General features: G+C 35.2%; 2 protein-coding genes across 4 annotated transcripts; both read left to right on the plus strand.

Moving 5' to 3' along the window:
* The first annotated feature begins 907 nt into the window (after nucleotides 1-907).
* On the plus strand, nucleotides 908-14016 carry LOC111469005 (serine/threonine-protein kinase TIO). The gene is made up of 23 exons (XM_023114192.1): nucleotides 908-1101; nucleotides 1633-1723; nucleotides 1799-1873; nucleotides 2107-2199; nucleotides 2600-2674; nucleotides 2805-2897; nucleotides 3619-3682; nucleotides 4046-4130; nucleotides 4803-4875; nucleotides 4963-5031; nucleotides 5131-5211; nucleotides 5491-5587; nucleotides 5669-5818; nucleotides 6390-6528; nucleotides 7456-7627; nucleotides 8653-8751; nucleotides 8835-9374; nucleotides 9481-10629; nucleotides 10894-11127; nucleotides 11858-12001; nucleotides 12122-12202; nucleotides 12655-12843; nucleotides 13536-14016. Exons 2-23 carry the CDS (start codon nucleotides 1634-1636, stop codon nucleotides 13779-13781), a joined length of 4038 nt encoding a protein of 1345 aa, XP_022969960.1. The 5' UTR covers nucleotides 908-1101; nucleotide 1633; the 3' UTR covers nucleotides 13782-14016.
* A 1916-nt stretch (nucleotides 14017-15932) lies between these two features.
* LOC111469129 lies at nucleotides 15933-18476 on the plus strand. 3 transcript variants are annotated; one of them, XM_023114374.1, is made up of 5 exons: nucleotides 15933-16115; nucleotides 16290-16866; nucleotides 16944-17401; nucleotides 17459-17905; nucleotides 17997-18476. In XM_023114374.1, the coding sequence occupies exons 1-5, from the start codon at nucleotides 16002-16004 to the stop codon at nucleotides 18063-18065; spliced, it is 1665 nt and encodes a 554-aa protein (XP_022970142.1). In that variant the 5' UTR covers nucleotides 15933-16001; the 3' UTR covers nucleotides 18066-18476. The 3 variants fall into 3 exon arrangements, with proteins under 3 accessions (XP_022970142.1, XP_022970140.1, XP_022970141.1); XM_023114372.1 differs by having other exon boundaries at nucleotides 16944-17905; XM_023114373.1 differs by having other exon boundaries at nucleotides 16956-17905; nucleotides 17997-18469.
* The last annotated feature ends 943 nt before the right edge of the window (nucleotides 18477-19419 follow it).

The following is a 19419-nucleotide window of genomic DNA, read 5'->3' on the forward strand; positions in this document are numbered from 1 at the left end:
AAAAAAAAAAAAAAAAAAAAAAAAAAAAAAAAAAAAAAAAAAAAAAAAAAAAAAATTCAAACTCTTCATGAATTATAAAACAACGCATAAATAAAATTTTGTTAAAGACTTGAGCTAAATTATACGAACTACTCATAAACTCGAACAAAGAATTGTGAGTCTCGAAAGTTGAAGGTGTAGTTAAAAGTGGTTAAAGTGTCGAACAAATGGTGTACTTTGTTCGAAGGGCTCCAGAGAAAGGTGTCGAGCCTCGATTAAGAGGAGGCTATTCGAGAACTCTATATGCCTCAGGAGAGGCTTATAATAATGTACTTCGTTTGAGAGGAGGATTGTTGAGGGTTATTGAGAGTGAGTCTCACATTGGTTAATCTCAATTGGTACAAAACTTTTTGGAGAAACCCAAACAAAGCCACAGACGAAAATCATTTGGATCAAGTTTCAATAAATATTTTTAATTTTTCTAAAGGATATTAATGTGATTTTTTAAACTTTCATGAAAATTATCTTATTTTCTGCTTAAAAATATAATTTTAATTTCTATACTTTAGATTATATAATTTTAAATATCTAAATTCAATCCCTTGCTCTATTAAATTTTTTTAATAATAGTTTAGGCTGTTAGCTTATTGTTTTTTTTTTTTTTTAAATGTACCTATTAAATTATACTTATTATTTAATTAATTTCTGTAAAAATTAACTTTGAACATAGGTTAAATAAAATAAAATCAGAATTACAAAAACTAAAATAATATTTATTTATTTTGTACTATTTCCCCAAACCTACCCGTTTACAGGAGATAGCCGGTTCAAAACCGGAAAATTGGTTAAGCCCGAGAAGCCATTTTCGAACCGTTATAATACCCAAATCCGAACGTTGCGGTTCTAATTTTCAAATACATAAGCGGGGGAAAGAGAAAATCCCCAATCTCATCTCTCTCTCTCTCTCTCTCTCTCTCTGTGGTTCCTTTGCTGTATGTGTAATCGCAGTTCAAGTTTAGGTTTAGATCTCTGATACAGTTGCTTTGAGCTGATTTTCTATCGGACAAAAAGAAGTCGGGAACAATTTTCTGTAATCGTCAGGCTCCCCGCCGATTTTAGCAGGTAGTTCCTTACTCGTCTTTCGTCGTCTTTTTAATTTCTTGACTCATTTGTTTGGTTACTTGAATTTTAAGACTGATTTCTCCTAGATCCCCTCCAGCGGTTTCAATCGGTAGCTTAGTTACTCGTCAGTAGTATTTTCACTCTCTGTTTGGTTCCAGCCCACTTCCACTTGATCCATTTGGACTCATCGGGACCCTGTTTTAGTCCCATGATTTCATGATTCATAATTTGATGTTAATGGTTTTCTACTTGTACTACATTGTTTTTGGATTATGTTTTTTGTTCGGCACTGACCGCATTTCTGATGAAAAAGATTTACAACATTTTGTGTCTTAATCTTGCCCTTGCTGCAAAATGAACCAGTCGTACAGTTGCCATATTGATTAGTGTTATGCTAGAAAATGGAAGTGATCTGATGGAAGTACTATTTTCTATCCATTCTATCTTGTTTATTATTGTTGCTGCAATGGTATGTTTTATACCTTTTTCCATTCAGAGCAATGATATATTTTTATTGTTTTCCATTCACAGAATGGGTGTTGAAAATTACCATGTAATTGAGCTTGTTGGGGAGGGCTCTTTTGGAAAAGTGTATAAGGGAAGGCGGAAGAACACAGGCCAGGTGAATTGCGAACTTATATGGTTTTTGCTTTACTCGTTAAAATTATTAATTTAAGTTGTTTACGGCTCTTCTCAGACCGTTGCAATGAAGTTTATTATGAAGCATGGAAAAAGCGAGAAAGACATTCACAATTTAAGACAGGAGATTGAGGTACCCGACTAGTTTACTTTGCATTCCTGGCATGTACGGTCTGTAATATTGTTGTATAGAAATTTATTTATAATTTATTTTAAGGTGCTAGACATACATATTTGCTTCTTTATGTATAATATTTCCTGTTTCTAAGCAATCACGTATGATAAGTGAAGAATGGTCATTATTTATTGAGATTAATCATTCTTTTCCTGCGTAAAGTTAAGGTATTTGGTGTCGTAATGTTGCAGATATTAAGAAAGCTGAAGCATGAAAATATCATCGAAATGCTCGACTCGTTTGAAAGCCCGCAAGAGTTTTGTGTTGTCACAGAATTTGCGCAAGTAATTCTTCTTCTTATTTCTTGATATTGATTAAACATATCTATATTCAAAGCATACATTTTTGCCAATTAATTGTAGGTTGCAAAACATTTACATTCTGCATGTAGTGATGATACGTATACATCCATACATATACATATATAAATATACACACACACACAGTAGTCTGCCTAAATCTCGCAAGATTACTTCAAAAAGTAAATAAAAAAAAACGGGACTTCAATTTAGAACAGAGTGACCTACATTTCTTGATAGAAAGTGTAATCTGTTTTTGTAGAACAAATAACGTGCACCTTTTTCTCTCGTTAGACACGAAGCTTGCTTCTTAACAAAGGAACATATAACTAAACCTAGCTTATGCAACATTAGTTTCACGTATGTGACAATTTCTGATTGGTAGGGTGAACTTTTTGAGATCCTTGAGGATGATAAATGCCTTCCCGAAGAACAAGTTCAAGCAATTGCAAAGCAGTTGGTAATTCATGAATTTATCTCTTTTATTGGTCAATGATTATCTTAATATTGGGTTACCGAGACTTTATAGAATCATTCAATTGTATGAATTTTGAAATTTCTCTCAACCTGATTAGAACAATAACTTTCAGGTAAGAGCATTGCACTACTTACACTCCAACCGTATCATCCATCGTGATATGAAACCCCAAAATATTCTTATTGGAGCTGGATCTGTTGTGAAGGTTGGCCCTCACCTTATGCTTATTGATCATGTCTCTGTTACTAGCAGAACTTCTCAAGTGTTCTCTAAATGAATACTTAGTAATTTCTTTAAGTGTCCTATTGAGTCAAATTTGTCTGGTAGTATGATGCAGATGCATTCTAAATCATCATGAAATGACATGTCAATACACATAAGTCACCAAATTTATAAAAGAACTAAAAACCAAGATGTTAGATCTAACATCAACATAAAACATCAAGCTGAAAATTAAATCTAATAACAAAGTTAGAAACTTAAGAAACTCAAAATTGAAATTTAGTTAGGAGAAACCTCCAATCTCAACACTCCTTAGTTTTTCTTTGTCACACCTAGCTTGTGGTGCATAGACACAAACGGTCATATGACAGAGCTTTTGTGAGAACGTTGATGAATTGTTTAGGACTATAAAAATGAGCTTCATTTTGTTTTTTTCCCTCGTTGTTAAGCAGCTTGCTTTTGATTCTAGTCAATTCAGTACATAGTTATGTGAGTTTATTAAAATTACTTTTTTTCTTATAACAACCTTTTCGTCATGCATTGATGAAATAATGTGATTTAATGTATTAGTGTACTACCAATTTATTGCATCCAAATTTTCTTTATATGCTATTATATCCAGTACAACATTTTTCTTACTTTTTAATAATTTTAGGCATTTTTATACTGATATCCCGTACTCTTTTTATGCTTATTTACCCCAGCTTTGTGATTTTGGGTTTGCTCGAGCAATGTCAACAAATACTGTTGTTTTGCGATCAATAAAAGGTAAGTTGTTCCAATTGTTCTCTCTGTATGATTTATCAGGAATAGAAAGGAAAATTTGCATCTGGTTGTCAAATATTGACTTCCCTCCTTTTTTCGCATTAAAGGGAAACTTCTATTGCATGCTCTACCTGATTACTAGTGAATGGTTAGAGTTACTTGTCGTTAGTTTTCTTGTAAATATAAAATGATCTTGAGCAATGATGTATTGGACATTCATCTGCTTTATGAAAATGTAAAGTTTCTTTGATAACTATATGAGGCATTTCATCTTGGTTTCCAGTTTTAAATTATTATAAAGTCATTTGAACAGTACAACCACACTCCCTGTTTGTTTATTAATATTGTTTTATTAATTTTATTCAGGCACGCCTTTGTACATGGCTCCAGAATTGGTCCGTGAACAACCTTATAATCACACTGCAGACCTGTGGTCATTGGGAGTGATATTGTACGTGAATTATTGTTGTCTTTGATTTTATTTCTGTTCATTATCTTCTGCTTAGAAATTATGTACTTTTTATTCTTATGTTGCATCTGATTTTCTTAATTGTTAGTTGAATAATCTCTTTGTTCTCTACGATTTTATGTTTTTGTTCAATTTTCATCCATATGCTATTATTCCATAGAATTGTCAATCGAGCTATATTAGATGTTGCAACGTTTTAATAGATTCTCTACTTTTCATGATTCGTATGTCATAAGAGATTACTTGTGGTGAACAAGGGTAAGTTACATATATACTTGCGTTTTATTGATGAAGTCCTCATTCACTGTTGCATGTGTGTATGTTGAGCAAAGTCCTTGTGTTCTTTTATAAGTTTTATTTTTATGTCACAATGAGTAAATGAAGCTCAAGGTATATCAAAGACTGTAATTGTTTAAAAAGCCATAAATAGTGGAGAAAATAGTCATTGTTTTCTAGTAATTCCTGTACTTAAGAGGTACATTGGTCCACAACTTCATAGAATTACTCAATTTCAAGTTACGGAGCTGATTTTGTTGATGCTTATGCACTGTTTATGGAAGTAGTGATCTAATGCCCAACCATAGGATTATTGTGAACGTGATAGTTTAAAGTTATTCTCCCTAGTAAACTGAAAATGAAAACTGGCTGAAACAGGTATGAGTTGTTTGTTGGCCAACCTCCATTTTACACTAACTCAGTGTACGCTTTGATTCGGCACATCGTAAAGGTATTTTATGTCATGACTTAATATTTATCCATGTTTTATTTTGCTAAAATTTCTAAGTGCTAGCTAATTTTACATTCAAAAAACCAGGATCCAGTTAAATATCCTGACAATATGAGTTCAAGTTTCAAGAGCTTTTTGAAGGGATTGCTCAACAAGGTTATTCTGAAGTTGCAGTACCTGGTTCCATTTACCAGTTTTTCAATTATGTGTGCTGACTTCAAATTTTTAATTGATTTTTGCTCAAATTGGGAATAGGTACCTCAAAATCGACTCACATGGCCTGCTCTTCTGGAACATCCTTTTGTTAAAGAAACTTCAGATGAGCTGGAAATGAAGGTAATGGATTTCATGTTGGTTACAACAATTTTGTTATAAATATGATCTGGGAAGCAGTGTATCGTTTCAGATTTGCGTCAAAATTTTGGCGAGATACAAGATCTTTAGAGTGTATTCTCCATTTGCTTCAAAATTGTGCCAGCTAACATTGCACCAACTAGCATTGTACCATCACACAGTAGTCCTTGCCATTACGATAAAGCTTGTCTATGTGTAAATATTTGAATGATGCTTAAATGTGAAATCATGGAAGCTATAACATCCTAAAACTGTTTCCAGGAGTTGCATGCTACATCTGTTGCAACCAGGGGGTGCAATCCAACTTGGAGGGGAGAAGGACATGCTAGTCTTGCTTCAAACGTTTCCAGTCCTGGAGGTAGTGTTCACCTCTGTACTTGTTAGATATAACATTTATCATTTACCACTGAAATTTGACCATCCTTTTACAATACTGAAGGTAAAGTTGATGTTCCAGCTGGTCTCCAGGACAAGACTGTAAATCCTAACGCCAATGCGCAGCTTAACAGTCCAAATTCGATGACGGGGAATAATTCCCATCCCGAGGAGTTCCCAGGGTTTGTAAGTTCCAATGACGTTAAACATTCAGGTATGAAGCTTCTCGGTTTGGCGAATGTTCATTTAATTCTCTTATTGACGTTTTTTCTGGCAACTATGAAGGCAATCTACACGTTAATCCTTTTGTGTTCCAATACTCAAAGGTTTCTTATATCAAAATATCTTGTCTTTTATTATTTGAAACACTACACTTTCCGGCCCTTATGTCCTTAAAATCATTTCTTGCGGCTGTTGTTGCTTCTTGGTTTGTTTACTTATAAGCTGATTTGTACTCTTAACATCCTACTAATGCTTGCATAAGTAGTTCTTCTTGGGCAATGAGAAAGTATCTTAGTTCTTTGCCGAGATAATTCTCAAGCTTCTGTTTGCCGTTGATTTATATTTGTCTTTGTCTCATGTTCTCTTTATATTGTTTTTTTCATTTGTCTTTTTTCAGGTTGTTTACATCGTGTTTTATTTATTTATTATTATTTTATTTTTATATTGTATATATATATATATAAAACCTGGCTTATAATATGTTTCTTGCTTACTATGCATATGTAAGTACGTTTCCGTTGTTTAAGTGGATTTGTCTCTATAGATTTACTATTTTTATTCAGGTTGTCAGATATTGGACAAATTGGAAGATAACTCGCGCACTGTGAAAGGTGCACAAGTTATTAGTCAAGATACTGAAGCATTAACCCACATTTTGAAACAATTACGAAGATGGTCCGAATTATCCCAGAACTCTTGCAGGTTCATAGACTTAAATTCTCCATTTTACTTCAAAATTTTCATTTGTGAGTTCGTTAGTTATTCAACATTGGCCTTTTGTGTATGATCTCAAATTGGGTCAATTAATGGGATATACTTCCTTATATATTCTCTCGCCCAATACTAAATAGCTTTTCTTATATTAAGATCCTATTTGTTGATTAAAGTGGCCTGCTTTGCTTGGTTTCACTGCAATGAGAGAATGAAAAATTTCATCTTGAGGCACAATTTCCAATTTTTTTATCCAACTTATTTTCCTCGTTCAGAGTATTTTAAATAGCAAATTTAGAGATCTTTTTTTTTTTTTTTTTTTTTTTGCGTGATAGTGCCCGTTTTCTTTGATAGGAAATGAAACTGTTTCATTGATGGGGCTGAATATGTAAAAGAAATCTAAATCCAAAGGGTTATAAGATAGAGTTCTAATTGGCTATAATTGAAGAGATGCTGTTCAGCTATAAATTTTATGATAAAGAAGAGATAGAGGGAAGCTAAAAGAATACAGTAGGTTAGGTGGAAAACCCCTTGTCCTGAGGGCTGAAAGGAAGAGATTCGAATTTAGCTTGATAGATGCAGAGAAGAGTGTGGGAGATTGACTCATGTCTTGAGTGGGATTTTGACTTACTTCCTATCTTCGTTTAGTATCTTGGTTTTTGTTGGCAAAAATCTGGAGAAGATCATGAGAAATTTCTTCTGGGAAGGTGTGGACGAGGATGAGGTTCCCACTTGATTAGGTGGGAAGTTGTGTCTTGGTCTTTGGTTTAATAACAACATAATCACTTTTCAATTATAGTTTTGATGTCAAATTTACTTCTATTTTTTGCTCTGAATTTGTGTTATCAAATCTTCTTCTTGCACTGTAACTTTTAATTCTCCTAATTTGGTATATTTTTCTGTTTTAAATCTTATCAGGGAACAAATTATACTTAGTTCAAGCCAATCATTGAGAATCCTTTCGAACTTAGCAGCTGCTGGAGCCATTCAATGCACTGAGCAATTTGATGAAGTTACATATGAACTTCTTGTATTCACTAGCATTATTGTAAACCTGAAATCGATTGAAGTTAATGATTTAACAGTAAAGGTATATTTCTTTGAAGTTTCACTAAAGCTAGTTAGATCTCCATCTATTTTGTTGCATTTTTATATGACCTTAGTTTAGGATCTTGATGTTGGTGATGCATTGTTCTATCTATTCAATTGCCTCTTCGGATCTGCAAGTGCTTGCTTTTGATAAAATTGATTACCATTCTTAAATCCTGTCATCATCATCATGCATCAATTTTCGTAATTTTCAAATTAACAATTTCATCTCTTTTTACTATGCTGCTTTCACAGAGGGGTCACCTTTCTGTTACTTAATACTTCTATAAGTACTTTATTAAGGGTCATCTTTCATTATTAGAATACTTCGATAACCAAGTCAATATTGCAACTTGTTACAATTTATGCTTCTAAAATGGGTTTATGAGGGTGTGTATATGTGATGTCCCACATTGGTTGGGGAGGGAAACAAAACACCTTTTATAAGGGTGTGGAAACCTTCCCCTTGTAGACGTGTTTTAAAGTCTTGAAGGGAAGCCCGAAAGGGAAAGCCCAAAGAGGACAATATCTACTAGCGGTGGGCTTGGGCTTGGGCCGTTACAGTATAATAAATATGAATCTTTTTATCTATCTATCTAGCAATTGTTTAGCTACTAACTTTATACTAACAATTATATTTTGAATAGCAGTTATATTTCTAGAACATTTTTATGAAGATTTCAGTTAAATGCATTTGTGCCATGTCTTTTTTTTTTACCCTGAATTTTTTAAAATGGATTTTTTAGAAATATGTATTTGATTCCCAAAATAAAGCAGGCTCAATATTTCTTCTTCTATAGCTGGATCAATCTTCATTAGGTTTTTAATCATTTGTACCATGCAGATTTTTTTTTTTAGAAAAAAACAAATAGCCTTAATATACACAATGTTTTTTTTAAGACATGTATATTTGATTCCCAGAAGAAAGCAGGCTCAATATTTCTTGTTTTATAGCTGGATCAATCTTCATTAGCTCTTTACGCAACAGAGAGTTTGTGATGCAAATTGAATTACTTTTGATTGCAGAGTTTCTCAATTATTAGAACATTGGTGAGCAAGTCTGGAAGTGTCACTGGAAGCTTGTGCTTTAGGCATTGGGTCGCTTTGGCAGAAATATTTTCCCAGGTTTATGTTCTTTTATGAATATTGCTGCTTAAATAGTAACTCAGTTTTCATATTTCAATTCTCTAACTTCGTTAAATCTGTAGGTTATATGTTCTAGTGGAGATTTATCTGGAGAAGTTGTGTGTGAATCCACTGCTTGTGTTGCTGTGATGTTATCGAAAGTAGCTCAAGGTCTTAAAGCATCTTCTTCCGGTTCAGGTCCTGAGGTAGTTTGTGCTACTAATGAAATATTGAGAAAGATTTTGGATCATGCCAAGACAACTGGTTTGGTAGATCATTTGTGTCTCTGCCTAGCTACCTCAGGAGCAAGCCTTCTTTCTGGTTCTTCAATTCTCCTACGAGCTGCTTGTGAAGCTTGTAGAGCTCTTTGGTTGCTGATAGAGTCGTTCGAAATTATTTTTGTGAAGGAGAACACTTATTTATTTCCCCTGAATGCTTTTAGAAGTCATTCTCTACACCGACTCGACATTAGGGATCACGATAAAGGATCCTTACAAGGATCAGATTCAACAAAAATTGTTGATGCAGTGACCAGGGCATTTCTTAAATCAAATGCAATACAGGTTTCTATTTACTATTGCCTCCATCAACGACATGAAGCTGCCTTGTCTTCTTGTATTCAGGTTTCTATATCAAATATTTTAGAGCCTGTAGTTGTGATAAGTAGATTATTGAGTTTCATTTACTTAATCAAGAGTTAATAATAGTTACATTACATTTATATTGCAGATTCTCCAGAGATGCTGCCTGCATAATTTAATCGTTCCTGGTGTTCTTTGTGGTCTGCCTAGCTCCCTCCCTGTAACTACTGTTGTAAGTGGTGGAGGGGACGGTACTATAGTTGCAGAAGCATTCAACGTATTGTCTTTATGTATTTCAGTTTTAAATAAAGATTCACAAACAGGTGATACGAGTAACCTGAAGTGCAAGTTGGTCAATCCTTCTTCCTTGGTTATGCATTCATGCCTCCTCCTGGCTACAGTTGCCCAATGTTTAAAGTCGATGGGGAGAAATTCTGCATTATTTATGCTGACCACCTCTCCAAAGAAACAGCTCTCACGACTTACAGTCATTGCCCATAGTTTTTCTTCTGATGATAAAATAAGAAAAGCTGTTTTACCTCATTGTTCCTCTGCCATGTTGGCTCTTGCATCCATTCTCTCGCTTGAAATTGGAGCTTCAGTTGAGTCATCGGTGTCTGAAATAACTATTCCTCTAATACCCAGAACGGCAACACTATGCGATCATCTCAAAGTTTCATCACTAGGCAGCAATGATGGGCATACAAATGACTTTGGTCAATTCCTTTCACACTGGCATGGCTTCATGGATGGATGTGTTGGCTTATTAGAGGCTAGACTGAGGTGGGGTGGACCTCTAGCTGTTCAACAGTTGTGTGCTAGCAATATACCTCTCCTGCTTGTTAATATGCTGGCCAAAAATGGTTCACAAGGAATGGACATCAAGAATGATCAAGTTGGGCTGTCTCCCCTTGGGCTTGTATGGACTGTTTCATCAATATCTCACTGCCTTTTAGGCGGGTCTTTAACTTTCCGTCAGATTTTAATTAGGAATGATAATGTCAAGCTCATGTCTGATTTGATATCGGATGCCCATCTCAAGCTTGTTAAGAGTTGGGGTGGGCCGGGTGGAGGCAAGAGTGGAGTCAGAGACATAATTAACGTGGTAATTGATCTTCTTGCATTTCCTTTTGTTGCTGTACAAAATTCTCCAGGCTTGCCGTCTGCCACTGCTTCTGTGAACAGTGGGTTCCTACTCAACATGGGTTCACCAGGGGGAAGAGTCTGCATGGATGACAAGGATTTGGTGAAAGCAATAGAGGAAGACTTGGGAAAATATATTAAAATTCTTATAGAGGTTAGACCCTGCATATTGAATTTTAAAATTGGTTATCAAAATTGAAATTTCAGGTGATGCCTTGACTACTGTAGTATTTGTTGTATCGGATAAGTTATATAGTTAAAAAAAAAAAAACTCTAGCATTCTTATTCAGCACTTTTTTGTTCTACTAGAGGAAGTATCTATCTTTCTGGTTTACGTGCGAGGAAGACTTGTATGTTCTCTAAGTTAGACTTGAGAATATTGATGTTTTTCATATCTAATTCCTTATTAACTTCATAGGTGGGAGTGCCTGGTATTGTCATTCGTTGTTTGGAATATTCAGAGTTCAAGGATATTGGAAGGCCTGTTGCCTTTCTTGCTAAAATGATCAGCCATCGACCTCTGGCTGTTCAACTTGTAGGTAAAGGCCTGCTGGATGCAAATAGGATGAGACGGCTGCTGGACACTTCAAATTCAAGGGAGATATTACTGGATATTTTAATGATTATTTCTGATCTAGCTCGTATGGATAAGGTTAGTATCTTTATTGATTTTTCGTGCTTCATTACATGCTGACATCCTGATTTTAGTATCTTTCTATGAATACATGGACTTAGTTTCTCTTATTCTATCACACTTGACACTGGTAAAGCATAAGGGCTAAAAAGATATTCAAATTGTAGTTTCGTCAAAGTTGTACCTTCTGATATTCTATCACAATTGATTTAGGCGGTTGATATTAATATTCACTTGTTGGACGTTTTATAAATTTCTATGTTCAAAAGTGAGAAAAAGTGTTAAAAGGAATAAATAATCAATCAAATTCCGAGAGGCTTCATGAAGTGCTTCTTTAGGAGTTAAACTACCATTGGTCCATATTTCGAGAAAAAGTGAAGTACTGATAAAAGATAAATTTACCATAACCCATATTTTTGGGTTTATTGGTGTTTTAACAGAAGACATCAGGTATAATATATATATACATCCAGGAACCTATACTATCGAAAAAGTTCTTTTCTTTCGTACCATGTATTACTTGACATTTTTTTTTTTTTGTGTAAAAGACTCTTTCTTTCATACTGTCCTTGTGGCTCTGCAAAATAGTTTAAAATAGGTTTTCGTTAAAATTTATTTTTTACAAGTGTGACTGATCAAAATTTTACCTTGTTATCCTAATGAATAGTACTTGATACGAAACTCTCCAGCATTGATGGTTGAACTGAAAACTTCCCATTGGACAATGTTGATGACTTTTGTATTTTAGGCATTTTATGAATACATCAATGGAGCATCTATTTTGGAGTTCCTAAAGGAATTCCTTTCACATGAAGATCCAAATATACGAGCAAAGGCCTGCAGTGCCCTGGGAAATATGTGTCGGCATAGTTCTTACTTTTATGGTTCCTTGGTAAGTTGTGAGATGCAAATTACTATCACCTTTGTAGTTGTGTTATGTGGATTTATATTTTATTTAACTGTGTCATCCTTTGTTTCAAGTGTACTCAACCTATCATGTTGAAACTTGCAGGAAAGTTATGAAATAATCAACCTTCTAATTGATAGATGCTCTGATCTGGACAAACGCACGAGAAAGTTTGCATGCTTTGCTGTAAGTTTTGTTCCTCCCCATTACTGCTTTTTAATAGGACTGAAATCCTTCGAATATTTTCATTTGAAACTAGCAAATGCACTTTCTTTACTCATCAAATTGCCAGTGTGTTTGGAAAACTGCATTTTGGAGTTGAGAGCAATAACAAATTTATTCTCTCAAATGCATGAGATTATGATTTTTGGAGTTCCAACTTTTTTTCTTTATTTTTTCAACATAATATATATGACTCAATTAAAATTAGATTAAAATTACAATGCCATCCACTGATTGATTTTAACAAAAGGCAAGACGCTATTTTCAATTAAAAACAAGTCATGCAGGTGTGTTTTTAATTAAGTAAGCGAATCAGTAAAATTCCAAACAACAGCTAGTCCCCTTTTCGTTTATAACTTGTACTAAAATAATAGTTGATGTGAAATCTGATGCACTTGGCCTTTTCTTTTCTCCAGATCGGAAATGCTGCCTACCATGATGACACGTTGTATGGACAGCTCAGGAGATCGATACCTCAGCTAGCAAATCTACTGGTATCATCTGAGGAAGACAAAACGAAAGCAAATGCGGCAGGTGCACTAAGTAACCTTGTTCGCAACTCCAACATGCTCTGTGAGGATATTGTTTCCAGAGGTGCAATGCAGGTCTGTAAACCTATCAATACCTTAATTTTGTTGCTTACTTGCCTCCCAAGAATTTCGCTAATGAAAGTCCTGTCCTTGCTAGCTAAAAGTATGAAACTTGAAAATTAAAAGAACCAAATACAGAAGTTTTCTTGAGATTATGTACTAAGACTATTAAAGATAAGTCCTGCCAAAATAGGATTCTTGTTGAAAATTGAAAAAACCAAACGCCCTCAGGGTTTAAAGGTTGGGTGTTTAACACATTATTCAAATCCAGTAATGTTAATCGTATCATGTGAAATACAGCCTATAATGTTTGTTTTGAAATTTGGCTTCTAACCTCCCAATTACAAGAGGAACTTGAGTATTTGATCTGATTTTAGTGAACATACCAGGAGCCCGACATCTTCATTAGTGGGAGGTGGCTTCCTTCCAACCTCCCATTTTGTTTCTTTAGTGGTTTGAAAACACAAATTATCCCGATGTTTATGGAAGATCGTTGTGATTAGACTGGATGACAATAGAGCTAGACTGAAATTTGTGTGGGAATATTCTTCGTTTTTTAGGTAATTTGAATGAGTATAGGGACAATGTTCTTATATCCATCAATGTTCCTTCTGGTTTACTGATAGATATGGTCACTTCAGACCTCTATGGCTGCACTCATTTCTATTCCAGACCCATAAATGATCCACAACGGTATTATTATGCAGGCTTTATTAAAGTTGGTGGCTGACTGTTCGGCAGTAGCCTTGAATCCAAGCAAAAAAGATGCAGCAAATGAGTCTCCTCTCAAGATAGCCTTGTTTTCCTTGGCAAAGATGTGTGCACACGCACCCTGCCGACAGTTCCTTGTTTCATCAAAGCTGTTTCCAGTGATCGGGCAGCTACGACAATCCCCAGAATCAATAATTGCCAAATATGCCTCTGTAATTGTCAGCAAAGTAGCTGAAGCTTGAATCTCCACCAATCTCCTTGTCATCTTTGGCTTACAAGAATGCTTGAAGCTGAAGCTTATTAGAGTGTTGAGGTCAGTTATATTCTTTACGCGTTTATAGAGCCGTAGTTTGAATGTACAGTCTTGTATAGTAATATTTTGCTGACTAAACAGGAGCACTCTAATAACTATCAGCCTTGATTCCTGTTGTAGTAGTCAATTGAGGTTGTTCGTTAAATATTTATAACTTAAAAGAAGCAATTGAGTGTATGAATTCATTTCTTCTTGTCCTGGGGATTGTCTCCGGGTCTTCATCTAGCCAGTCCCCTCGATTGATCTCGAGCTACTTCCTCTCGCTGCCTTGTTCCTTTTAATCTCAGGCAAGCATATGATTATATTGAAATTATTTTTTAGGACTGAATTCCAAGAAATTTAGTTTTCTAGGACTAAATTAAAATCATATATATACCTCTAAGTGGTCTCAAAATGTTTCTTTCATTCTTTAGTTTGTCTAATAACTGAATGAAATTATTTTTTAAGTTAGGGAACCTTTTCTTTGTTGTTCTTTCACTATTAGGAATTTCCAATTCAACTACATGTGGATTGGTTTGAAAGTGTACACCGGGTTTACACTTTTATCTATCAATTATGAAAAAAAAAAAAAATTGTTAAAGGAGTAGGTGTAAATTTTTTATTTTGTGTTAGGTTCCACACCCTTTTAAAGGATTTTCGTATAATTTTGATGGCACTTGAGTCAACCGCGGACCAATAATTTGGGTTCCACGCCCGTGTAAAGGGTGTTTTCACAATGCACTCCTCTTTCAGGCCTAGCGTCTTCTTGACACTGGTTCCTTTCTCTTGGTTCCTTTCTCTAATCGATGTGGGACCCCCACTAAATCCATCCCACTTTGGGGGCTAGGCGTCCTTATTGGCACACAGCCTCGTGTCTACCCCCTTCAAAGAATAGCGAGAAGGTTGGCACAGAGTTTGATGTCTGATACCATGGTAGGAATCACGATGTCTACCCCCTACGGGGAACAACGAAAAGGCTGGCACAGAGTTCGGTGTCTGATAACATGTTAGGAATCACGACTCTCCACAATGGTATGATATTGTCCACTTTGAGTATAAGTTCACGTGGCTTTGCTTTGGGCTTCCCCAAAAGGCCTCGTACCAATGGAGATGTATTAATTTACTTATAAACTCATGATCATTCCTTAAATTAGCCAATGTGGGACTCACTCCCAACAATCCTCAACAATCCTCCTCTCGAACAAAGTACACTATAAGCCTCTCCTAAGCTTTATGGAGCGCTTGAACAGCCTCCCCTTAATCGAGGCTCGACCTCTTTCTTTGGAGTCCTCGAACAAAATACACTATTTGTTTGACATTTTAGTCACTTTTTTTACTACACTTTCGAGGCTCACAATCTTTGTTCGATATTTGAGATTGTATTCGATATTTGAGAATTCTATTGTCATGGCTAAGTTGAGGGCATGACTCTAAAACCATATTAAAAATCACGATTCTCTACAATGGTATAATATTGTTCACTTTGAGCAAAGCCATGAGCTTATGAGAGCGTACGATAATTGAGGATTCTATTGTCATGATATGATATTCCCCATAAGCAAAGCCATGAGAGCTTATGCTCAAAGTGGACAATATCATACCATTGTGGAAAGTCATGATTTCTAACATGGTATAAAGTCATGCCCTAAACTTAGCCAATGTGGGAATCACACCCGAACGAACATTGATAGCCATAAGAACATTTGTCCCTACACTCTTTCAAATTACCTAAAAAACGAAAAATATTGATTATCACCGCACAAATTTTAGTCTAGTTCTATTGTTTTAATCACTTTATTCAATTATTGAATAAATGATATTTAAATTTTATATTCACCAAATTTCAGTAACACACAAATTTATACACTTTCCTAATAAAAAATAAATGATACTTAAATTTTATATTTATACACTTTCATAATTTTCAATATTTTTTTAATCTTAAAACAATAATATATATAAAAAAGTCATGACCGCCGGCTTGGTTCCTCCTTTTCAAAATTTAAAATTTACGCTCCCAACGGTCATATGTTTTAGGGTTTACAACGGCTCGATTCTCGCTAATCGTCTATTTAAAGGGCCTCCACTGCTCCACTTCATCAATTCGCCTCACTCGGTGTGGCTGTGAGAAAATTTATCAATCTGTGCGAGATTTTTTCTTCCTGTCGCCATGGATTTCCATAGCTTGTCAAGGAGAGAACTCCAAACACTCTGCAAGAGGAATAAGATTCCAGCCAATATCACTAATGTTGCCATGGCTGACGCTCTTGCCGCTCTTCCATTGGTGAGTTATCTTTTTGCTGTTTACTGGTTCTGTGAGATATGGTTATTGAAAGATCTGAGATTTTGATGAACTTAATTTCATCTTCTATCTGATTTCTTTCTTGAAAGTAACTAGCAGTTTTTCTAGGTATTTTGTTAGTAAATTTAGACATTTTTTCATTCGCTATTGGATTAGGTTGAAGGAATCGAAGAGTTTTTGAGCAGTGAAAGATCTGGAGTACCTGAATCGCCAATGAAAGGAGAGGTTGTTTCCTTCGAAATTCCTCGAACTGAATTGAGAACCTCGACAAGAAGAAAAACCGTCAAAGATGATCCTATTACTACTCTAACACGCCGTGCAGCTGCGGCCAGAGGAACAGAGGAGTCAGAAAATAGAGATCTAAATGTGGCTCTGACTACTCCGTCTTTGCGAAGTGGACGGAGAAGAACGGCGGGGGCATCTTCAGCTTGCAAGAAAGTAGATTTTCAGATGGCGGTTGATGATGAAGAAGAGGAAAATGATTTGGATCATGAAAAGCCTGTGATTGAAAATACGCCTGCTGCGCCTAAAAGCCAGAGGAGCGTTGCAGGGCCCTCGACTAGTAAACGAACTCAAACTCGGAACAATGGAGTTGTGGAGCAACGAGTTTACAGTACAAGAAGATCCGTCAGATTGTTGGAGCAGACCATGGAGAGCTTGAGTTTAGCGGAAGACAGGAAAATGAAGCCAATTACTGTCCATATGTCGTTCGATGAAATTCCTAACAGTTCAGGTTTGCATTTTGAGAATGGCTTATTCTTTTTTATATGCATATTGATTTGTATAATCGCGAAATTTGATGATTGATAGCAATTGGTGCAGGACCCGTGAAGGAGGAAACGAAATTGGAAGTTGAGTCAAAGAAAACCGATGAATCAGAAAGCAAACTAGATGAAGATTTGGGGTTAGAAACCAATGAACAAGAGAAGAATGAGATGGAGGAACCACAAATGGACCCTGATGATTCGATGAAATGTTCTGCAGATTCAGTGGAGATTTCTGCGGAGGAAATCAACGATTCTGACAAACTTTCTCTGCCTTCTGAAGACGTGGACTTGACTGAAGTTCACCACTCGAGCATCGAAGAAGAATCCGGTATGGAAGTCCAATCTAAATATAACGAGTCTATTTTTGCATTAGAACATATAATTGAAGAAGTCAAACCCATGAATATTTCTGCCGAAGAATCGTCTCTGCACATTGAAAATGTGGAAGAGGAAATCCAAGTTGATGATGTCTTGAGCATCGTTGAAGAATCTGTCATGGAAGTTATAGATGATGAAGATGAATTAGAACCCACAATTGAAGAAGAATCTGTCATGGAGTTCCCTGAGAATGTTTCTGAAGATTTGGTTGATGTAAAGATCCAATATCAAATGGAAGAATCTCCTCCTACTGACACAAATGTCGACACTATCGATTCACATCCCGACATACCCAATGACATTCTTCAATGTGAGGAAGCTTTGATCGAAGTGTCAGTTTCCTCCAACAACAATGGAATTCAATCATTACCCTCTTTAGCAGCTGCCCAATTGGCATTGGCAAACCAATTTCCCAGGCCATCTGTTGTAGAAACCAAATCATCACATAAAGAACAAGCCACCAGGCTGCTGATGGACAACTCAGATGCTGAAGAAGAAGCCAATTGCACTCAGAATCTAACTGTGGAGAAAAACGACATGAGCCTGAGACAGCTGAGAAAGATGTTCAAGGAACAACTCCAACTTAGCAAAAAGAAGATGGACAACAATAATAATATCAATACAAAAGTAAGCAACATCTTGAATTTTGACTATGTTTCTAACATTCATTGCTCTGGAGTTTTGAGTTCTAAATGACAAATATTATGTGTGTTCACAGGTTAGAACTGCTTTACAGCCACTGCCAGAAAACAGAATGGCCATGGATGGATTGGAGAAGCTATTTTAGAAGGCTTTTGATGGTGGTTGAGAGAGACAAACTGTGGTTTGCCTTGCCTCTGTTCTTGAATTTGTATTATTCCATGATGTTTTTTGAGGTAAACAATTAGTTTGTCTTGTTTTTTATGTTCATCATTTAATAATGAATGCCTTTATAGAATTATTCAGTTAGTTGATGGCATCTTAAAGGATTATATAGACAAGGATTATGTATACGAGTAGCCATGGATAGGTTGGAGAAGCTATTTTAGAAGGCTTTAATGGTGGGGTGGGTGACAGAGACAAACTGTGGTTTGCCTGCCTGTGTTGTGTTCTTGAATTTGTATTTTTCCATGATGTTTTTTGAGGTAAACAATTAGTAGTTCATGTTTTTTCTTCATCATTTGATAATGAATGGCTAAAATCTTTAATTCCTATGTGATGTTTATCTTGCAAATGGGGCCATGTAATAATGGCAAATGATTTTATTTTTCTTATAGATAATTTGTTGATTTTTTATGAAAAAGATTTAAAAATGATTGAGGGGAAAAATAACATACAAATTTGGGTATCAAATGCCTAGTTTTAATTATAAATATTGAAATTATATTCCTTTATGTATTATTATTATTATTATTATTTAACCGATTTTAATAAATAAATAATTTTAACTAACTAGCCCAAAGGTAAATAGTTATAAATATTGAATTGAGATGAGAATTTTACTTCAACACTGAAGGTTTAATTTAGACTAAATTTGCAAGACTAAATTATTTATGACTCATAATTCACAACTGACGGTTTAATTTAGACTAAATTATTTATGACACAAACCGATTAGAACCTAGGGGAGTTCTAGTTGTGGGCATAAATGCAAGAACTTGTAGGATGAGACAACTTTTGAGCATTTTAAATTAGTCTTTCAAAAGTTAGTTCAATGAGTTGTCTCATGAGATTGTCTTTCAAAAGTTAGTTCAATGAGTTGTCTCATGAGATTAAAAGTGTGATTACGTGATTTTTGGGTGAATTTCAAGAACTCACTGGAGGATGAGACAATTTTTAAGCATTTTAAAGAGTTCTATGATTCTTTCAAAAATTAGTTAAATAAGTTGTCTCTCGATACTTAATAGTGTGATAATGTCCATTCCAATCAGTTGCCTATGCTTCATAGAAATTGGTATTAGTTTTTCGAGTTATGCCAAGATCATCCATCAATACGATAAGACGATTATTGTGAGTCATGATACCATTGATAACGTGGGGTGAGATTTATATACCTTTTATTAAATACACACATTGGTATTAGTTTCTCGAATGACGCCCAAATTATCTATATACTAAGGTGATTATTGTGAGTTATCATTGATACTCATCTTAATGTGGTG

This window comes from Cucurbita maxima, unplaced genomic scaffold (genome assembly GCF_002738345.1).
Source record: "Cucurbita maxima cultivar Rimu unplaced genomic scaffold, Cmax_1.0 Cma_Scf00038, whole genome shotgun sequence".
Classification (NCBI taxonomy): Eukaryota; Viridiplantae; Streptophyta; class Magnoliopsida; order Cucurbitales; family Cucurbitaceae; genus Cucurbita; species Cucurbita maxima.